Source organism: Diadema antillarum, unplaced genomic scaffold (assembly GCF_040938485.1).
Source record: "Diadema antillarum isolate AM-2024a unplaced genomic scaffold, OU_Dant_1.0 seq00001370_RagTag, whole genome shotgun sequence".
Classification (NCBI taxonomy): Eukaryota; Metazoa; Echinodermata; class Echinoidea; order Diadematoida; family Diadematidae; genus Diadema; species Diadema antillarum.
Genome location: NW_027272131.1, coordinates 1,706,919 through 1,724,976, shown reverse-complemented (window position 1 = coordinate 1,724,976; position 18,058 = coordinate 1,706,919). Strand labels below are relative to the sequence as shown.

Genomic DNA, 18,058 nt, shown 5'->3' with positions numbered 1-18,058 from the left:
ACAGCATAGCATCGCACGGGTGCACGCGCACTGCGGTGGGGCCTGTTTCACGATTTTGCCTTGTGTCGCAACAAACCACTGTTACGGGGGGAATCCCCACGTTATTACACTTCCGCATCTCTGTAGCTGTTGAGCCGATGTCATAGCATGTGACGTGACTGAAAAAGAGAAGCGCTAGAACACCACAGAAGTGTGTAGAGTTCTGTGGAATATAGCAAAGGAGAGCATAACAGTCTCGCCATTCATACAACCATAACTCAAGTTGGTAAGCGCCAGTGCTCCAACATGATGTTTCGCTCTACTTTAGCAATTTTAGTATGCACCGTAGTGTGCCTTCCCCTCTGCCTTTGCTTCAAACCGTCCCGTCTGTGTGTCGTGAAAAATAGGATCGGAAATGCCAATCTCACCCTTGCTGTTCGGACAGTCGCCGACGGCACTGCACAAAATACCCCGTCTGCAGTCGTGCAAATATCCTACCGAAACTCCGACTCGGCTAACGCCGCCTGGAGCCAATGGACAAACATCGGTGCGCCGCTGCAAAACCAGTCGTTTCTGTCCAATCCTGCGTGCGTCTACTCAGAGCTAAATCAAACGCAGGTAAATCTTTTAATTATCACTGTCATATAAATGCTGAACCTCAATACAGTGTGTCAGTAGAGTATGGTAGATATCCTTGTCCCCCGTACTTTTACAATGTAAATGTGATATAGCGTAATGTCTGTTCTGCAGCAGGCAGGAGACACATCTGTTAACCCTTCAAGGTCCTGTTTACCGTTGGGAGCAGTTTAAAATTTTTTTCAAGATATCACATTTGATGCATATGTGTAGGTCTGGTAGTGTTGTACCACAAAACATCCTACCATAAAACATTTTCACAATAAAGCGTAAAATATAAGGAGATATCAGTATATTTTCTCAATAAACCGTATTGTAGAGGGTTTAGTCTGGAAAAATTGTATTTAGGGGAGAGCGGGGAGAAGTGGGACATTATTTCAAGTTCGCCAATTTTCTTCTTATATCTTTTTATAGAAGAGATGATTACATTTCCTTTTGGGCTTGCATGAAGGTTCATATGGTAGGTTACATAAAGAGCTATAAACTGGGGGTGGCACTGTTCTCAATTTTCTGCAGTTAATGAAAAGAAAAAACCTTATTTTGGGGGAGAAGTTGACCCACCCGTGGGTAAAGTGGGACAACGGCAAGGGAGAAATGGGACGGTGTTGGTAAAGTGTGACATCCTATAGAAATGTCGGAAATGTCAAAGTTGGAAGGCGTAATGAAACATTGGTAATGAAAACAGTCAAACATGCTTTCAAATTATCTCTGTTTTAACAAAACAAGTTTGAACGACATGTTTGAAAATCTCAACTTTTTTTTTACATGTAATGCTATTATGAGGGACAAATGGGACACGTTGTCCCAATTGTCCCTCACGTGGCATATACATAAATATGTACGACTGCTCAGTAACCATGCAGGCATTTGTCAAAAACAAGTTATATTAGTTGCATATCAATAAGGCTCACCACCAGCTTCAATTGTGCCCTTGAAATCATGAATACAAAGACAACAGGTTAATTAACCTGATTTCAAAAAAATATCATATTTTGGGGAAAATTTTCAATAGCATTTTATACATACTTAGAATTTGCCGAACTGCATGGCTTTCTTAGTGTGATGTATGGTTGTTGGGGGCTTATTGTAGATATAAGCCAATCGCTGATTGGTTGAATAGTTTTTAATTCAGAGAACGTGTCCCACTTGACCCGCGTCCCAACTCACCCCGCTCTCCCCTAATAATTGTTCACATTTTCTAAAAATTATTAACTTGTGTGTCACGTTCGCACGTCCGACTCAGTTGATGGCGTGCCAACTTTGCATATTCTGCTCAAATGCACTAACCCGTCCAATCCGATCGATAAATCGCCAAATGCCATGGTACAATGAAAGCGTTTCTCGCGCTTCCGTTCCTCTCACATATAGCTTGCATTTTATATGGGGTGATTGACTGTCAAGCGTGTGTTTTCTATTGGATTTGCATGTAAATTGAAAGTTTCTGTCACTGTTTTGTGTGCAAAAGTCATGCCTTTACAGTAATGTAGCTACTGGTCATGTGAAAGAAAAAAAAAACAGTCATATACATTTGTCATACAATGATACATCAAAGCAAATATTGGCATTTTCTCCACAACTTTACTCACTATTTGTCCAGCACAACAGAAATCTGTAGAAGTTACATAGACTGGAAAACAGAACCTTGTCTCAAAGCATGACTATGTTGGTGTCTCAGAATAATGTGGCACACATACAATTGTAGGGGGTCTACACCATGGCACATGAAGAGTTAAACAATACTTAACATCGATTTTACTGAATCAAATTTTTACAGTGGTTCTTTCTATCCCTAACTCATATTTTAGAACTATTTTAAAGCACTAATGCTAGGTTTTTGTTTCATCTGCAAATGGTAAATAGTAATTATAGTGTACTATAACCATACAAAAAAGTAGGTTTGCCATATTCAAGGCTATTGGGAATTCATGATGTCTCTGAAGCAGAGGGATTAAAGGGATGGTACAATTTCTTTGAGATTGGACTACAGGCTTCCAACATTAATTTTTTGATAATTTTTTAATAGATATTCTGCGACCTAATATTGGTTGAAGTAAGGATTCAGTCTTTAACATTTTGCAAGATACTTATGAGTAACCATTTTATGAAATGAGAAAGAGCATATAATTCTAAGAGGAATTCAAAGTTTATTTGATAAAAATTAGTTTGGATATAATATGGCTGAGATAATGTTTTACTTTGTTTTTGGATATATCTCAGCCATTTCAAAACCCAAACTTTGAATTCCTCATAGAATCGTATGCTCTTTCTCATTTCATAAAGTGGTTACTCTAAGTATCTTGCAAAGTATTAAAGGCAGAATCTTTAGTTTCAACCAATACTATCTTTAAGCACTCTCATTCTTTGAATCGGGTGGAATCCAGTGATGTTGATGATTGACCACATGTTGGTAACCCACATTTCATGACACGTGTCAGGAGTATTCAATGCTACTGAAGGAAAATCAAGCGTTTTTTAACCCCTTGAGGATGAGTCCCGAGTATACTCGGGCAGGTGTCTGATGGGAAATGCATACATTGTAACAAAATCAGCCCATTCTCAACAGGTTAAACCACCTGTTGTCACATTTAGAAGAGTCACAAAGTTGTTACAGGTCTATATTAACTCATTCAGTCCTATCAACAATGTGTCTATGTATAATATTCAAATTATATTGTGACTCTGGTCCTGTGTGGGTGAAAGCTACTGCAGAAGTGGAAAAGGATTTGTATTGTGACCCGCTACAACAAAAGGATCCTAAAGTCGCTGACGGGTGAGCCGAGAAAATCAAGTTTGAAGTCAGATCACCAAAATCTGTCACAACGTTTGGATTTCTGTTTTAACATAATTTTGTAGTCTAATGTTTCTTCTATCATCTGCCGAAATTTCAAAGCTAAATGATCAAAGGAAAGGCCTGAAAATAGCATTTTTCTGGGCCATGCTTGGCTCGCCCGTCAGCGACTTTAGGATCCTTTTGTTGTAGCGGGTCACTATAGTCATGCTGTCATCTTATGACCCGTTGAAAAATAGACTACTCTGTAGTTGTGATTATTCTTGGGCAGGTGTCTACAGGAGATATTATGTGTTAAATAGCAAACTCAGCTAGTTCTCAGTGGTTTAACATGATCCTCATTTGAAGTAATATAAGCTCCATTTGTCGAAGCATCAAATGGTCAAGTTTACAAAGGTTTGGACACAAATCTTGTGATATGCCCATAACTGTTCAGGTCCCAGTCTAGAATCTGGAGAGAAGTTCAAAGGTAGAAAGTCATTTGAGATAGTTGCACGTAGATATTTTTCTGTTGCGGTAATTTTCTAATCTAATCTTGTTTGTCCAAAAAGATATTCATTCAGGCAGCAGATGGCCAGGTCTACTCCTCCACGCAAAGTTCGCAGAGTTTTCTCGAGTTCAGTCCCTGGGCTCGAATCGGGACCAACAAGCTTCCCGCAGAGAACGCCAAGGGTCCACTGGTGGACTCTGTGTCAGCCGTGTGGTACGGGAAGATTCTCATGGTGTTTGCAAGATCGCTGAGCACCAGTGAATCAAGGCTCTACTGGTGCCGAGGTTAGAACATAATATCATCATCATCTTGATCATTGTTATTCCATTAGTTGTAGTATTAGCAGCAGTAGAAGTAGTTTTAACATCAATGGTGCAATTACAACATATGATTATTGATATTCAATATAGGCTATTATTAGTATCATTAACATAATTAACAACATTATTATCAGTGGCGGATCCAGGCGGGGGTGCACCGGGCGTGCACCCTCTCTTTATTTTTTGTTAAAACAAAAGAAATAAAAAGAAAAAATGGGGGCGCATGCACCCCCTTTGATTTGTAAAGGCGCCTCCTCTTTATGGAATTCATGGATATGCCTCTGATTATAGTTTTCTTCATCATCATAATCTATATTTCTGTGTTGATTGTGTAGCAATGGTTGTGGGATAAGGTACAATTGACTGCAAGAGCAAATGCTGTCAAATTATAATGGGATGGACATTGCTTGTTGCAAAAAATGATAAATCAGTCAAATTTAATTCCAAAAGAGGAAGAAAGAAGTCCCATCAAAAGTACAAGGAGAATTGTTTGTGTGTTCCTTTAAACACCAATTAAGTTTATGACAATTTATGACAGTTTATGACAGTTTGTTGTGTTTATTTGTAAAATAGAAGAGGAGTAACAACATTGGTTTTGAAGAGGGAAAAATGTCAAATTACTTTTAATGCAAACATTAAGCAGTTTCATTTCGATTATTTCCTTATTCTATCCTCCCCCTCTCCCAAGTTTACTGCAGTACAGAATCATTATCCAGGTTATCCAAAATAGAATGTGTTTATATTCAGACATGATAGGTATGTTTCACTTTCACACATGATAATAGTCCTTGTGCATCAAATGATAGGTGTGAAGTTTTATGGTTGAAAAGCACTTGAATAAATGCAAACATGCCAAATGACAAACAAACACTGTGGGAATCCCCCCCCTACCCCTTACTCTCATTTCCTCAATAGCCATTGTTGAAACAGTACCATACATTGCAGTCCTATTCAAACACCTGTCATTACAGTTTCAGAAATTGTGTTTTAAGTAATGATTTTAATGTGCAATTTATTACCCACGCCGATGAAAATCAGCAGGGGGTTATGTAAAGGGTTCCGTATGTTTGTTTGTTTGTTTGTTTGTTTGTTTGTTTTTTTGGTTTTTTTTTGTTTGTTTGTTTGTTTGTTTGTTTGTTTGTTTGTTTGTATGTTTGTTTGTTTGTTTGTTTGTTTGTTTGTTTGTTTGTGTACAAGATAACAAGAGAACGGGAAAACGGATTTGCACGAAATGTTCAGGGAATGTTTGGATAATGACAGGAAAGAATCGATTAGATTTTGGTGATAATCGGTTGACCCTTGCAAATTCTGTGTGACCTTGAAGTTTTGACCCCATGGTATAGTGACCATTCCGAAAATTTCCCGTTTCTCACTTTGCGATTTTCCGCTACCATACGAAGACATAAACTCCCCAACGATCCGACTTCGCTGCTCAAATGTTCGTAAGAATTCCGAAATTTACGTTTAGGCCTATTTGAGGGACTATGTCCTTCTAGATTTATGAAAGTTCGTTCTCCGTCATCACAAACTGGCCCGTATTTTGATGATTTTTCAAATCAACATTGATTGTTTTTTTCGTTGGAGGAGCATTTTGCTCGGTCGCAGTCACACTGCACGATATGCGCGCTCAATGTCAATGCGTGTGCAAGGCCGCTGAAAATGCATCGCGCTCTACACTGTTGGTGCAAAATTGCACCGGGGACGTTGCGGCGCTCGTTGGTGGGCTAATACTGGTGCAGTAGACATTTGCATTCAACCCTTGCATTGAATAATTCCCGTAGACACTAATCATAGGGGTAATTGCCTAGGGGGTACGTAAATTTTGTTTTTCTTTTTTGCTTTTGTGGATACCATCAAAGATCGTACACTCATACGACCTTTGATATTTGATGATTTTTCAAATTAACATTGATTGTTTTTTTCGTTGGAGGAGCATTTTGCTCGGTCGCAGTCACACTGCACGATATGCGTGCTCAATGTCAATGCGTGTGCAAGGCCGCTGAAAATGCATCGCGCTCTACACTGTTGGTGCAAAATTGCACCGGGGACGTTGCGGCGCTCGTTGGTGGCCGAATACTGGTGCAGTAGACATTTGCATTCAACCCTTGCATTGAATAATTCCCGTAGACACTAATCATAGGGGTAATTGCCTAGGGGGTACGTAAATTTTGTTTTTCTTTTTTGCTTTTGTGGATACCATCAAAGATCGTACACTCATACGACCTTTGATATCATCACACTCTCGGCTTGCTATAATCAAAATATCCCGCAAGAAAACGGCGTATTTCTCGATTTTTAGCGCTTTTTCCGCGACCCGTCGCGTAGACAATACTCTTAAAACTGGACTTAATTCGCGCGCGCTTGGAAAAGTTCCGATTCTGCACTTTTGACGGTGGAATTTGGGATTTTCGATGGATTTTTGGAGGAGACTTAAGGACTTTCCTGTACGTGAATGAGTGTTAATACCGTATGTGTAATTATGTGATTTGCGTGTGATGTGACTGTAGAACCAAAGATCGTACACTTCAGTGTACGATCTTTGGTAGAACTCACTGGCTGGTGATAAAGCACACTGGCAATTAAGTGGCCGAATTCTGGTAGATGACCGAATGCACATTATGTTTACCCCGACTTTGTACTTAGGCGTGGGTCTGCCGCCTTTGACGGCCCCTCTCTAGTTGTAAATGAAACTCTGTTTGTGACTTAATCTTTGCTTGCTGTATGGTACACACACCATATCAAGCAACCAAGATGAATTAGTCATTTCATGTTGACATTTAGAGCCAGCTGTTGAGGTTACCAACAGAATATCAGCAAACAACGACCATTGATTTAAAAGTGTTAATAGCTGTGCCATTGAGCTAATCTCTTCTGCCTTGATCAAGATATTGGTCCCATAAATGTTGATTCAGTCCGAGAGCTCACAATCTCTGTCCATGAGGCCAGGAAACCACAAACTAAAAGGTAGCCATTCGGTCAGTAATTGTATTGTTATGAAAGTTTGCAAAAAAGTTTGTTGACCTGTAGCCTCTACTGGTTTGTTTGCTAGATGTACCGGTAGTGATAAATTGTGCACACTGAACTTGTTGGTTCAAGAGAATTTGCATGTCTGTTATTGTTGAATCTCTGCTGAAATTTACAGCAACTAATGTTTGGCTTCTCTCTCTTTGAAGGTGAGGTCAATGGAAGTAAATTTGAGGTCATTAACCACTGATCATGTGATGTTTTGAAGATATCAGTTTTTCAGCCTATGCATATAATAATTATGGACGTAGATGTAGATCGAGACGTTAATTTGCACCCATTGTCCGCTTGTCCTTTTTATGCTAACGTTCTACAAATATTACCATATGTGGGGAAAGTTTGTTTGGTGGCCACAAAACAAGTTTACACATGCACTGAAAGCCTCAGATGTGTGCCAAAACAAACACCTTTTTCAGGTTCCAAAGAACACATATTGATGTGAAAGAAAGGCTTTTGAAATTAGAAGGCAAAGGTTAATTATCCAAAGAAACACACTCATATAACAAATACATTATGCATTATGAATATGTCTGGCATGTATATGTATAGAGAGAAAGCATTAAGTAAATTAGAGTGTGTGTGTGGGGGGTGGGGGGGTTATGTACCTTTATCTGAAAGTGATTATGCATAGAAAGGAGACTGAAAGAAAAACAAATCAGGAGAAAGAGAAACATGAATGTTTGTGGCCTTTTTACACTTGGTATTGACAAACAGTGCAGCAGTAGTTGTCAATTTCTGTACAAATGTCACATTGGTTTGTTCTCTATATGTTTGTTTGTCATGTTAGAGCATATTTGCATTAAAAAATGAAAATTTTCCCCATACTCATCTTAATTTCCCCTTCCCCTGATATTATTTCGTGCAGGAAACCCTACAAGCTTTGGCTCCTGGGGTCTACTGGCTGGCTCGACCATCCTCGGCACCGATGCCACGTTCGTCCTGAACCCCTTCTCGGGCAAGTACGAGGGTTTCATGCTCTCTACGGGAGGCAAGATGCACAGGACATGGCAACACAATGATCACAGCTTTGCCGGCTGGAAGACCATGGGTATGATCCCAGTGATCAGTTACTCTAACGTCATGGTGGAATCATCCATAATGAATGTGTAGTAACCTCTTAAAGGGAAACTCCACTCAAAAGTTTCAATTTACTTTTGATAATGAGCGTGGAGGCAAACCGATTTGAATAGGATAGTGTTACTTTCTATTAAAATCAGACAAAAGAATAAGAAAGTACTGGCTCTGTTGATTTTATTGTTTCATACGTATTCTATAAAAACTGTGATTTTTGTGATATAATTATGTTATCCCATCCCAAGATACAGTAAATCCCATCAAAAGTGGAGTCTCGTACATGTTGGATATGGTTTAAGTGCACAAAGAATGATGCTCACAGTGCAGTGTTTTGGAATCTGTTGTAGATCAGTATTTCATGTCAGCAAATCTCGTGATTTAACCGCTCTAAAAACATTTGTTAGTTTTTTACAGCAGGATGTGTCCATAGTCAGATAAAAATAGCAGTGCTTAATTTGTTCAGCTAACCTCATTCATTCATTCTGTTCCTGTGTTTGGTTTCCACTCTGAAATTAAAAAAAAAAATGGAAACCAGCAAATGCCCCAACATTTTCCACTGACATGAGACCTGCTGCTCATGTGATGGGATACGACATTTTCAACGGGAAGCTGATGGTCAGTGGCATGGGCAAAGATGGCATCGTCCGCGAATGCGGCCAGAGCACTTGTGACAAGGTGGACAATCCCTGGGGCTACTGTACATGGGGCTCATGGTACCAAGTCGGGGGAAAGATCCTGTTCACGGGGGCAGGGGTCGAGAATAACTTGATCATGACTCGGAACGTTCACTTCGGCGTGGAGGCTTTCATCGTTGACCAGCCAGGACAGTGAGTGTTTCCAAATTCTCTTTAAACTTTTGTGTGGGAGAAGAAGGGTGTCAGTATGATCAGAATCACTGTGCTTAAGATCTGTGAGCACCCAGCTCAAAACCTCCAAAAGGTGGGCCAAGATTAGTTTCCACTTCATACATAATTTAAAAGAGTAAGCTCTTAGCTTTAAATTGATATACAACTCGTTAAAATTTGGACCATCCTAACCTTTTCAAAAAGTGAGTGATATAAGAGAGCGCTGTGACTTGCAGTTTCATGGAAAAGGGAGAAATGAGGATTGAAAGATTAGGGACACTTAGGCGTACTGTGCACAATTGTCAATGAGAACCCAGTGAAAGCAGCAACTGTCCCAAAAGATATGGCCAGGAAAAACTTCTAATATCTCAATTTTGGTTTTGTTTTAAGCTGCAAAATGTTGACAGAAAGTAGAAAAATGATTACTCTCCCAGGTGAGACAAACTTTAAAAATGTTGGTCTGTCAACCTAAATGACTATTTTGGTCCATTATAAAGAATCCTAAACTGTGACTTCTTGTGGGTTTTGAGCTGTGAAGTCACATGTGCTTGTTGAAACCAGAGTGTATTGTCACTATTCATGAGCTCTGGATTCCACTCACTGCACTTGTAGGCTTGGTTGTTCTGTGTAGAGTAGGTGAACTTTGGACTCACACAAATTTCCATAGAATGCTCTATCATGGCTTGTCCCTTTAGAAGGGGAGTACTGACATGTTACATCTTGGCTTTGACTTGACAGCAGACAAAATGGAGGAACAGACATGTACCATGTGCTTCGAGAGTTTATTGCAGACTCCTCTTGTCTGGAAGAGTACAGCAGACAGCTAACTCCTCCAAACCTCTTATCTAGAAACAAACAGCATGCACATAGATCATTATAGTAATCTTTAATCGTCCGTTGAGAATGACAAGGGCATTAAGTTGCCACTATTAAACCTGAAGTGTTCGAGGCAACTTAACGCCCTTCTCCATCTCAACTGACAAAATGATGAATGAGTATTAAACTCTAACAAGAGCTATCGAAGGCACACACCTCGTGACATTGATCCTAGCTATGTGCAGCTACACAGTATTCATGAGGCATTAGGGTGATACATAACAGTGAAAACATCACATCTAGACACAACTAAATGCTTCTTCCTGCCCTTTTCTTTTCAAAAGTGGAGTGATCATGCACATTTGCTAAAAAACAAACAAAAAAACCACACACTCACACACAAAAATCTGAAGTAGGACCAGCTTTTCAGGCCCATGAATCATGTCAAGAATCAGCCTTATGGGCACTGTCATGAACCAATTATCACGATAAATTGATAATTGTTTTTAATATCTGTATGCCATAACTTCTGCATCATGTTTCCAAACATAGAAGTCAAGACAACAAAACTTGGTGTGAGCAATGTATCATCATGTATCAATAACAGTATGATAAAACTGTACAGAATGGTAAAACAAGATGAGCAGTTCTTTTTAGTGATTTGTTAACAGCATTTTACCATTTTATTATCATGTTTGTCTTCTTGCAGAGACTGCAAAATGTTATACACAATCTCAAGTGTGTGTGCATGTATGTATCTCTCTCTCTCTCTCTCCCTCTCTCTCTGTTGGGAGAAGGGCTCGGAGGTTGCATGTATACCTCTATCACCGCAAAACCAAGTTGTTGAGCAACCTGCCCTCACCCCCCCCCCCCCCCCCCCCAATCCCTTTAACAAATTAGAAAAAGAAGCATTGTGAGGAAAAAACAAAGCAAAACAGGAATACAAATCTTTTTATCATAAAAAAAAACTATTTAAAACTGTTCAAATATGTGTATAGATAGATATATTATCTTTCTTTCAGTAGCTTTCAATGATATTAAAAATGTACTGGTACATGGAAATATGATCATGATCAAGCCATATCACTCTGTCATCTTCTATCATTTTAATTCTTTTTTTTTTTTGACAGATTGTGGAAGTCATGGCAACTGGAGCGAGGTGCATCATTTCAAGCCTGGGAGAAGGTTCCCCATGACACCAGCCATGGAGCCATTGCATCGCTTCCGTACTTCACGGTTGATGACAAAGGATGGTGGGAGGCCTATGCACTCAATGCTTCTGGTCAGGTAACACCACCAAAATACTTGCATACGTTCTCCAAAGTGTGAGGTGGGCTACCTTTTCAAGAGGCAGAGTTGGCTGTTTGATAGCTCTCGTACAGTACTGAAGCAACAATTATACCAAGGCACACAAGGAAATACATGAATTATATCATAACTATTACATGTAGCACATCATACCTCTGGTAACTCTCTGTGCACATGAAAATTAGCAAATAATGATACAAAGATTATGAGTGAAGAGAGACTGGTGTGTTAGATAGTGTGTTAAGATATGACATTTTCTAGAGAGTGGAGTTTTCTGATCCTCTGAAGAACTGCCCATCTTAGCTTATTAGGTTGTGGAAATTAGAATCCATGTGTACTCCTGTAGTAGGATTTTTCTCAGCCCCCCCCCCCCCCCCCCTCTTTCAGAACCTTTGAATCTTCTGGGAAATGCATGATACCAACATTTTTGTTAATATTTTTCAAAAAGAAATTAAATCCAGACAATGACATGCAAGTGTTTTGATGTGAAAAATATGCCAGGCATGCAGAAAATCTTAAATCAGATGGAGAAATGACAAAACTGTGTGAAATGTTTCCAGATCATCACGGTCCAGCCTCCTCGATCCATCGAGGCCTCACCCCGCACGGTACCATGGGGAAACAATCTCACCGTCTCGTGGTCAGTGTCTGCTGACCAGGTCTTGAGGAGGGATTGGGTGGCTATCTTCCCACGCGATGCCGAGAATGACCAGTATGTTGACTACAGGTGAGCTTTTAACTTCCTTGACCATTGTCACCAAGGAAACTGTGAAACGTATTTAATGGAACACCACTGAGAACGAAGACTTGAAGTTTCCTCAAATGGAATTATAGGCGATGAGGATAAACTGTTACCTGCCTCACCCAAGGACACACCCACTCCTTCCAGCGGACTCAAGATTGGGAATCACTCTTTCATGTTCTTGATGAAGAATACTGGTCACAGATCACAGAAGATTGTGATTATCAAATACTTGAGGACAGTACTTATCTACCTAATACAGTGTACTCATAACGAACTCGGTTATAACGAAATTCCGGTTACAATGAAGTAAAAATTCGGGCTGCAATGTTGTCCACTCTGTACTCTTTTATTGTTTATTTGTTCAGTTATAAAAAGAAATATATATATATATATATATATAACAAAGGAAAACTGCTGGTCCCCAGGACTTCGTTGTAATGAGAGTCCACTGTATTTGTTTGAAATTGGATGCAACCTGGGTGTTTGCAAATATTCCATTAATATTTCTATAATTTTTTTCGATCTTTTTTCTGTCATCTTTCGTTTCTTCCTTTATCCAAAGTTTATTTATTTGTTCAGTAAGAGAGTGAGGGACATTTCACTGGACAAAATTTTTGTTTCTTACTCCCCGCAGTATGAACATAAATAAGATGTGGAAATATTTTGTGTATTTTGTTTGTTTTTGTGTCTGGTAATGTATCAGGGTTTTCTCTTGCCACTCTCTTTAAGCCATACCTTGACTGTAAAAAAAACAAAACAAAAAAACCTGAAGCACATAAATACTTTATCTTACTTTATTGAGCATTGCATTAGAAAGTAGTCATACAGGAATAGCTTCTCTGTCACAGTAATATTTGCAACAGCAGATGGATATCATTGCCATTATAGTCAATTTTGCCAATGCCATTCTTACAAATATTGTTTCATGGACCATTGTGATCACCTCACTTAGCCATTAGAACAGCAGTGCCCAAGTTTTTTTTTTTTGTCTGTGTGTTTGTTTGTTTGTTTGTTTGCTGTTTGTGTTTTTTTTGTGGGGTGGTCATGGGATAGTGATACATTGTTAGTCCTCAAGTGGGTAGTCATGTCAGGGAATAATAATTCGATCTCACACAGGGAATTTTCTGAAATCAGTGTAGATAATATAGAGTTTTATAGTAGGGTTATTTGCAATTGCTAATAATTGTATTATACGTGTAGATATATTAGTATGTAAGGTCTTTTTCAACCTTCGCTTTCATACTAGCATCTTCAGTACATTATTTTTTCGTTGATAATAACCCATAACAGAATGATCCATATCAGTTCATCTTCATGTAATCAACAGGCTGTACTTTAGAATAAACACCACCTTACCTTATCAAATCATTGCTGCGGACCCAAGATCAGATGCTTATCAGTTTATGTAATCAATAGGGTATGTATCATAAAATGTCACCTTCACTTATTGTACATATCTTCTAAATGCTGTACATTTATGATGTCATCATTTTTTACAATATAATTTTACATTCATCACAGGTACGTTCAGGGAGGTTTGAATCCGGGTAAAAAGGCCGTCGCTGTTGGAGCTGTGAACATGGCTTCTTTTCTTCCAAACGGATCCTACGATGTACGCTATCTTGTCAACAGGAATTACATCAGCATCATTGATACAAGTATGTGTACTTTACCACCATTTTGGCTGTTTTGGTAAAAGGCCATAAGTGCAAAAAATATAAGTTTGGGCTTTTTTGTCATTAGGTAGATTTTTCAAGGCCAAAATTTTCATTTCACCAATTCTCATGTTATTTCATTCAGCTTTTGTGTCTGAGATATTTTTCCAGCATAATTATATTGCATATAACTTGTACAGCATTTGAAATTAAGTCAGCAATCAGATAATGCCAGGGTTTTAGAAAATTGACCTTGGAGTTCAGGTGCACTCAACCGTGCAAGTAGATAGGATATCTAAACACAGTAAGATGATTCAAAACACATTTGGTATTATGACATGCTATATAAAAGCCAACAAATTTCAAATGTCAAAATGTGAATAATTCCTTTTTGTCGAGCCCACCAGAGGTGTGGAGAGACTAAGGGATCACCTGTGGCGTCTGTCCGTCCATCGTCCGTCCATCCATTGTCCATCCGTAACGCTACAAAAACTTGGATAAATCTCTACTGAGGACTTCAATCAAAGTTCAATCAAGTTCAATCAAACTTTGAGGGAAGAGTGGTTATACAAAGTTACACATTTTACCAAACCTGAAGGTCACCTCAAGGTCAAAGGTCACAGGCAGGGGTCATTGAACTTAAGGGCCCAATGTTAAGTTTTTACGGCGCGTTTCGATTATGGCTCATAACTTTTGATGTATATGTCCGTTCGTTACTAAATTGGATGGTAGGCATAGATGTCCCTTGGGGAGTTGAAGGTCACCACAAGGGCAAATGTCACAGACAGTGGTCAACGAACTTTTAGGGCCCCAATGTTAAGTTTTTATGGTTCGTTTTGATTATGGCTCATAACTTTTGATGTGTATGTCTGTTTGTTACCAAACTTTTGGGATTTAGAAAAACATTAATTTCTTCCACCCGAATGGGCAAGACACAGTTTGGCACTTGCCTTGTTTGTTCCTGTGTTTGGTAGCAAGGGAATATGTGTGGGTGATATTCATTGGAACAAGTTACAGATTTGGCTGGGATGTTTCATAAGAATGATCATTGGATATGTTTGAATTAAATAAGCGAGGGCTGAGGATAATCCAAAGTCAATATGTTGGATGCCCTCTGATTATAGCCCTGGATTTCCATCTGTGCCACCCTCAAAACTCACTCTTTGGCCACAGACATTTTGACACCTTGTCACTGGACAAAGTTCAAAGAGGCCATTCTGTCATCTATTTTTAAGGGGGAGGGGGAGGTTTGGGCTTTAATATACTTCAATCCTGTGAATTTGTTTAAACATTGCAATCTGTTTTCTGTACTACTCCCCACCCCTCAGCGGTAACATACACCGATCAGTCTCAAGAGAGTGAGACGATGCAGCTCTTCCGGGGCATCTACAAGGGCCTGGGGGTCACGAATGACAGCATACAGGCGTGTGTGAAGGAAGGAGAACTCACCATCGAAACCTTCCGCCAGTCATTTGAGGCCTTCGCAAAGGAACAGGTGGGTCATGAGATTAGCAGATTAGAATTAAAGTCAGTCATATTTTCATCTAATTGAATATAAGCAGGGAGAAGTTGAACCATTACCTAGACATAAAACCAATCAATATAGATTTGGAAAATGACTAGGGTGAAATAGAGTGCTGAAATAATGATCTGACAGTCTTTTCTTTTAGCATGGGTTGACACCTTTTCGCAAAGCATTGTGTCTGACAAATTTGTCAGACAAATTTGCTCTCAGCCAATCAGATGCAAGGATTTGATACATGTAGCTTATAACAGTTTTCCAGAAAAAATTATATGATAAAACACTTCGTGAAATGCCTCCATGGTGCTCGCATAAGCATTTGGACCAAGTTAGATTCTTTAGAATAAATTTCCATGGCGATGAATGGCTATGACATCATCTTTTGGACCGTATAATGCAAAACTTTCATATCATACGCATGCCACTCTGATTACTTCAGCATGGACGGGTGTCCAGCAATACTCCTGACTCATGGACATGGTGGATGTGGCATCTTGTCCAATTTAGTATGCATGGGACAGGATATGAGGCAAGGGTCTCTTGTTTTTCCCGTCAAGGTTTGTAGGAACTCTGCTCCGGAAATCATTTCATCCTCAAATTGGCACCTCTGATTTTTTTACTGTATTTCTTACATTGGAGCAAAATTAAATGGAACTGATTAGATTGATTAAATCTGCAAATTTAGAAGAAATATTCAAGAATTTGCCAATAGGAGAGAGAATCAGGAGCTCTAATCTTCTCAAGTGTACTAATAACCAATTTTATATTCAGTTATAAATTTACCAATTGAGAGAGGATTGTGAAAAATCTGCAACAAAAACACAGATTACACATGAATAATGAAGGGCTCAAATAATTTTTTTTTGAACCTCCTTAAGAAACATGTACAAAGAATACTAAAAAGTTATGTTTAAAAGGTACATCAGGACACCCATAGCCCTGGGGTTTCTTGGATGCAATGGCTTTGAATTGACTCCATCTTTTCACAGTGCTCCATGGTGATCCTAACCCATTGAATACTAGTCCCTCATATACTCTGGCAGGTGTCAATGGGAAATGTGTGTTATAGCAAAATCAGCTTGTCCTTAGTGGGTTAAAGGGGATGGCTAGTAACTGATCAGTGGGAATCAGTGGGAATGCTGGGGGATGATTGTTCCCATTCTTGTGGGATTCATTTAAGAGTACATTATACATATCTATTGTTGTGTGGAAATTATTTGCTTCAGAACGGTCTCATATTCAAGTAATGTGCCGTTTAATGCCAGTCACTGTACAGGCATGCTAACCTGGAAACATTAAATTGCACATTACTTGAATATGAGACCATTCTGAAGCAACTAATTTTCACACAACAATAGATAATTATATAATGTACTCTTAAATATCGTTTGTAAGTCTTTCGTAACTTTACGAACAGCTTTATGAAACACCCCCAGATCTATTGATGGTGTCTATCTATCTCCCTGTATTAGCAGACTGGATGTCTGCTGGCATTATTGCACTTCATTTTCCTTTTCTCCATTTCGCTTCTTACAGATAATCACCGGACTCCATCTCTTCGGCCAGGCCCTGATTGACGTCGCTCACAGTTTGCAGATCTGTGAGGAGACCAAGCTGTTCTTGGAACTCACAACATTCATCAAGGACCTCGTATCATGCACCAGGGACGACTGCACCCATTTCGTCATAGACATCATCAAGGAGCTCCTCATCCTGTACGAAGATCGGTATGAGATCTATGGTGACATCAAGGGCGCATCCAACAACTTCAACATCATCCACGCCTACCAGCAAGGAGGACTGTGCATTGGACGCCTTGTGCGAGCGTGCCTGGGGATGCACATGGAATAGGCCCACTGTGCTCTTCCCCACACAATGGGCACAGTGATGATATCATGATAGTAGTGATGGTAACAAAGATGATATCTTTTCAGAGACTCCAACTCTCCCGCTTTCGACGGGAGATTTCCCGCCGAAAGCCCATTTTTGCAAAATTTCCCGTTCTCCCGCTTGAGATTTAATTCCTCCCACCCTGGCTCCCTGGAAATTCTGTCATAAGGATGTCCACACCCTCTCTCAGTTTTTTTCTGCCATCAGGAGATGGGATTATGGTTCACCGAGTTAGGGGATAGATGCATCAGAGCCTGGCTAATGCTGTCTTTGAGTCACAAACATTCCAGGATGCTGCACGGAGTAGATTTTGCTTTCCGTCTAAGTCTTTTTGCATGTTGACAGCGAGTGATTGTACATAACCTTGTTTAAACACAGTGCTTGATGTCTCATACCACTCTAAACAACAATAATGTATCTCTTGTAGCAAAAGCTCAAGTATAAGGTCTTCTGCATCTTCCTCTGGTCTTTTTGACTGTTCAGATTCAACGAAGATCCATGTATAGCAAGGAAACTACCATGTGCGGTGGTCCTACCAACCACGTTATGAGAGGGTTCCCCTGTATTTCTAATGGTACAGTCTTGTTTAACCCCATTGAGGACGGTTTGATTTTGCTACAATACTCATTTCCCACAGACCCTTGCCCAGGTATACTCGGGACTCGTCCTCAACGGTAAATACCCAGTGCATCTGCTTTATTAGAAGCCTTTCTCTCTCTTATAGAATGCTGCACCAATAATGGTATCACCCCCAGCGATTCCAGGCATCAGTTTGTTTACACCGGGATTAACAGTATTATGGTGGATGAAATATCATGTCCAAGGGTATTTGCATCCAGTATGATAAATCCTTAAGGATACCCAGATGATCAATTATAATAGTCCGAAGACTTAATGCACCTATAAATCATAGTGCCACAGTGCTCCTATCAAAACAGGTGATGCAAACTCAGTAATACTGCGGGG

General features: G+C 39.6%; 1 protein-coding gene across 1 annotated transcript; it reads left to right on the top strand.

Annotated features, from left to right (window-relative positions):
- Positions 1-276: 276 nt before the first annotated feature.
- On the top strand, positions 277-17,224 carry LOC139708749 (uncharacterized). Its single transcript, XM_071620683.1, has 9 exons — positions 277-597; positions 3,955-4,177; positions 8,103-8,285; positions 8,847-9,138; positions 11,103-11,259; positions 11,841-12,007; positions 13,547-13,683; positions 15,009-15,175; positions 16,739-17,224. The coding sequence occupies exons 1-9, from the start codon at positions 286-288 to the stop codon at positions 17,051-17,053; spliced, it is 1,953 nt and encodes a 650-aa protein (XP_071476784.1). The 5' UTR covers positions 277-285; the 3' UTR covers positions 17,054-17,224.
- The last annotated feature ends 834 nt before the right edge of the window (positions 17,225-18,058 follow it).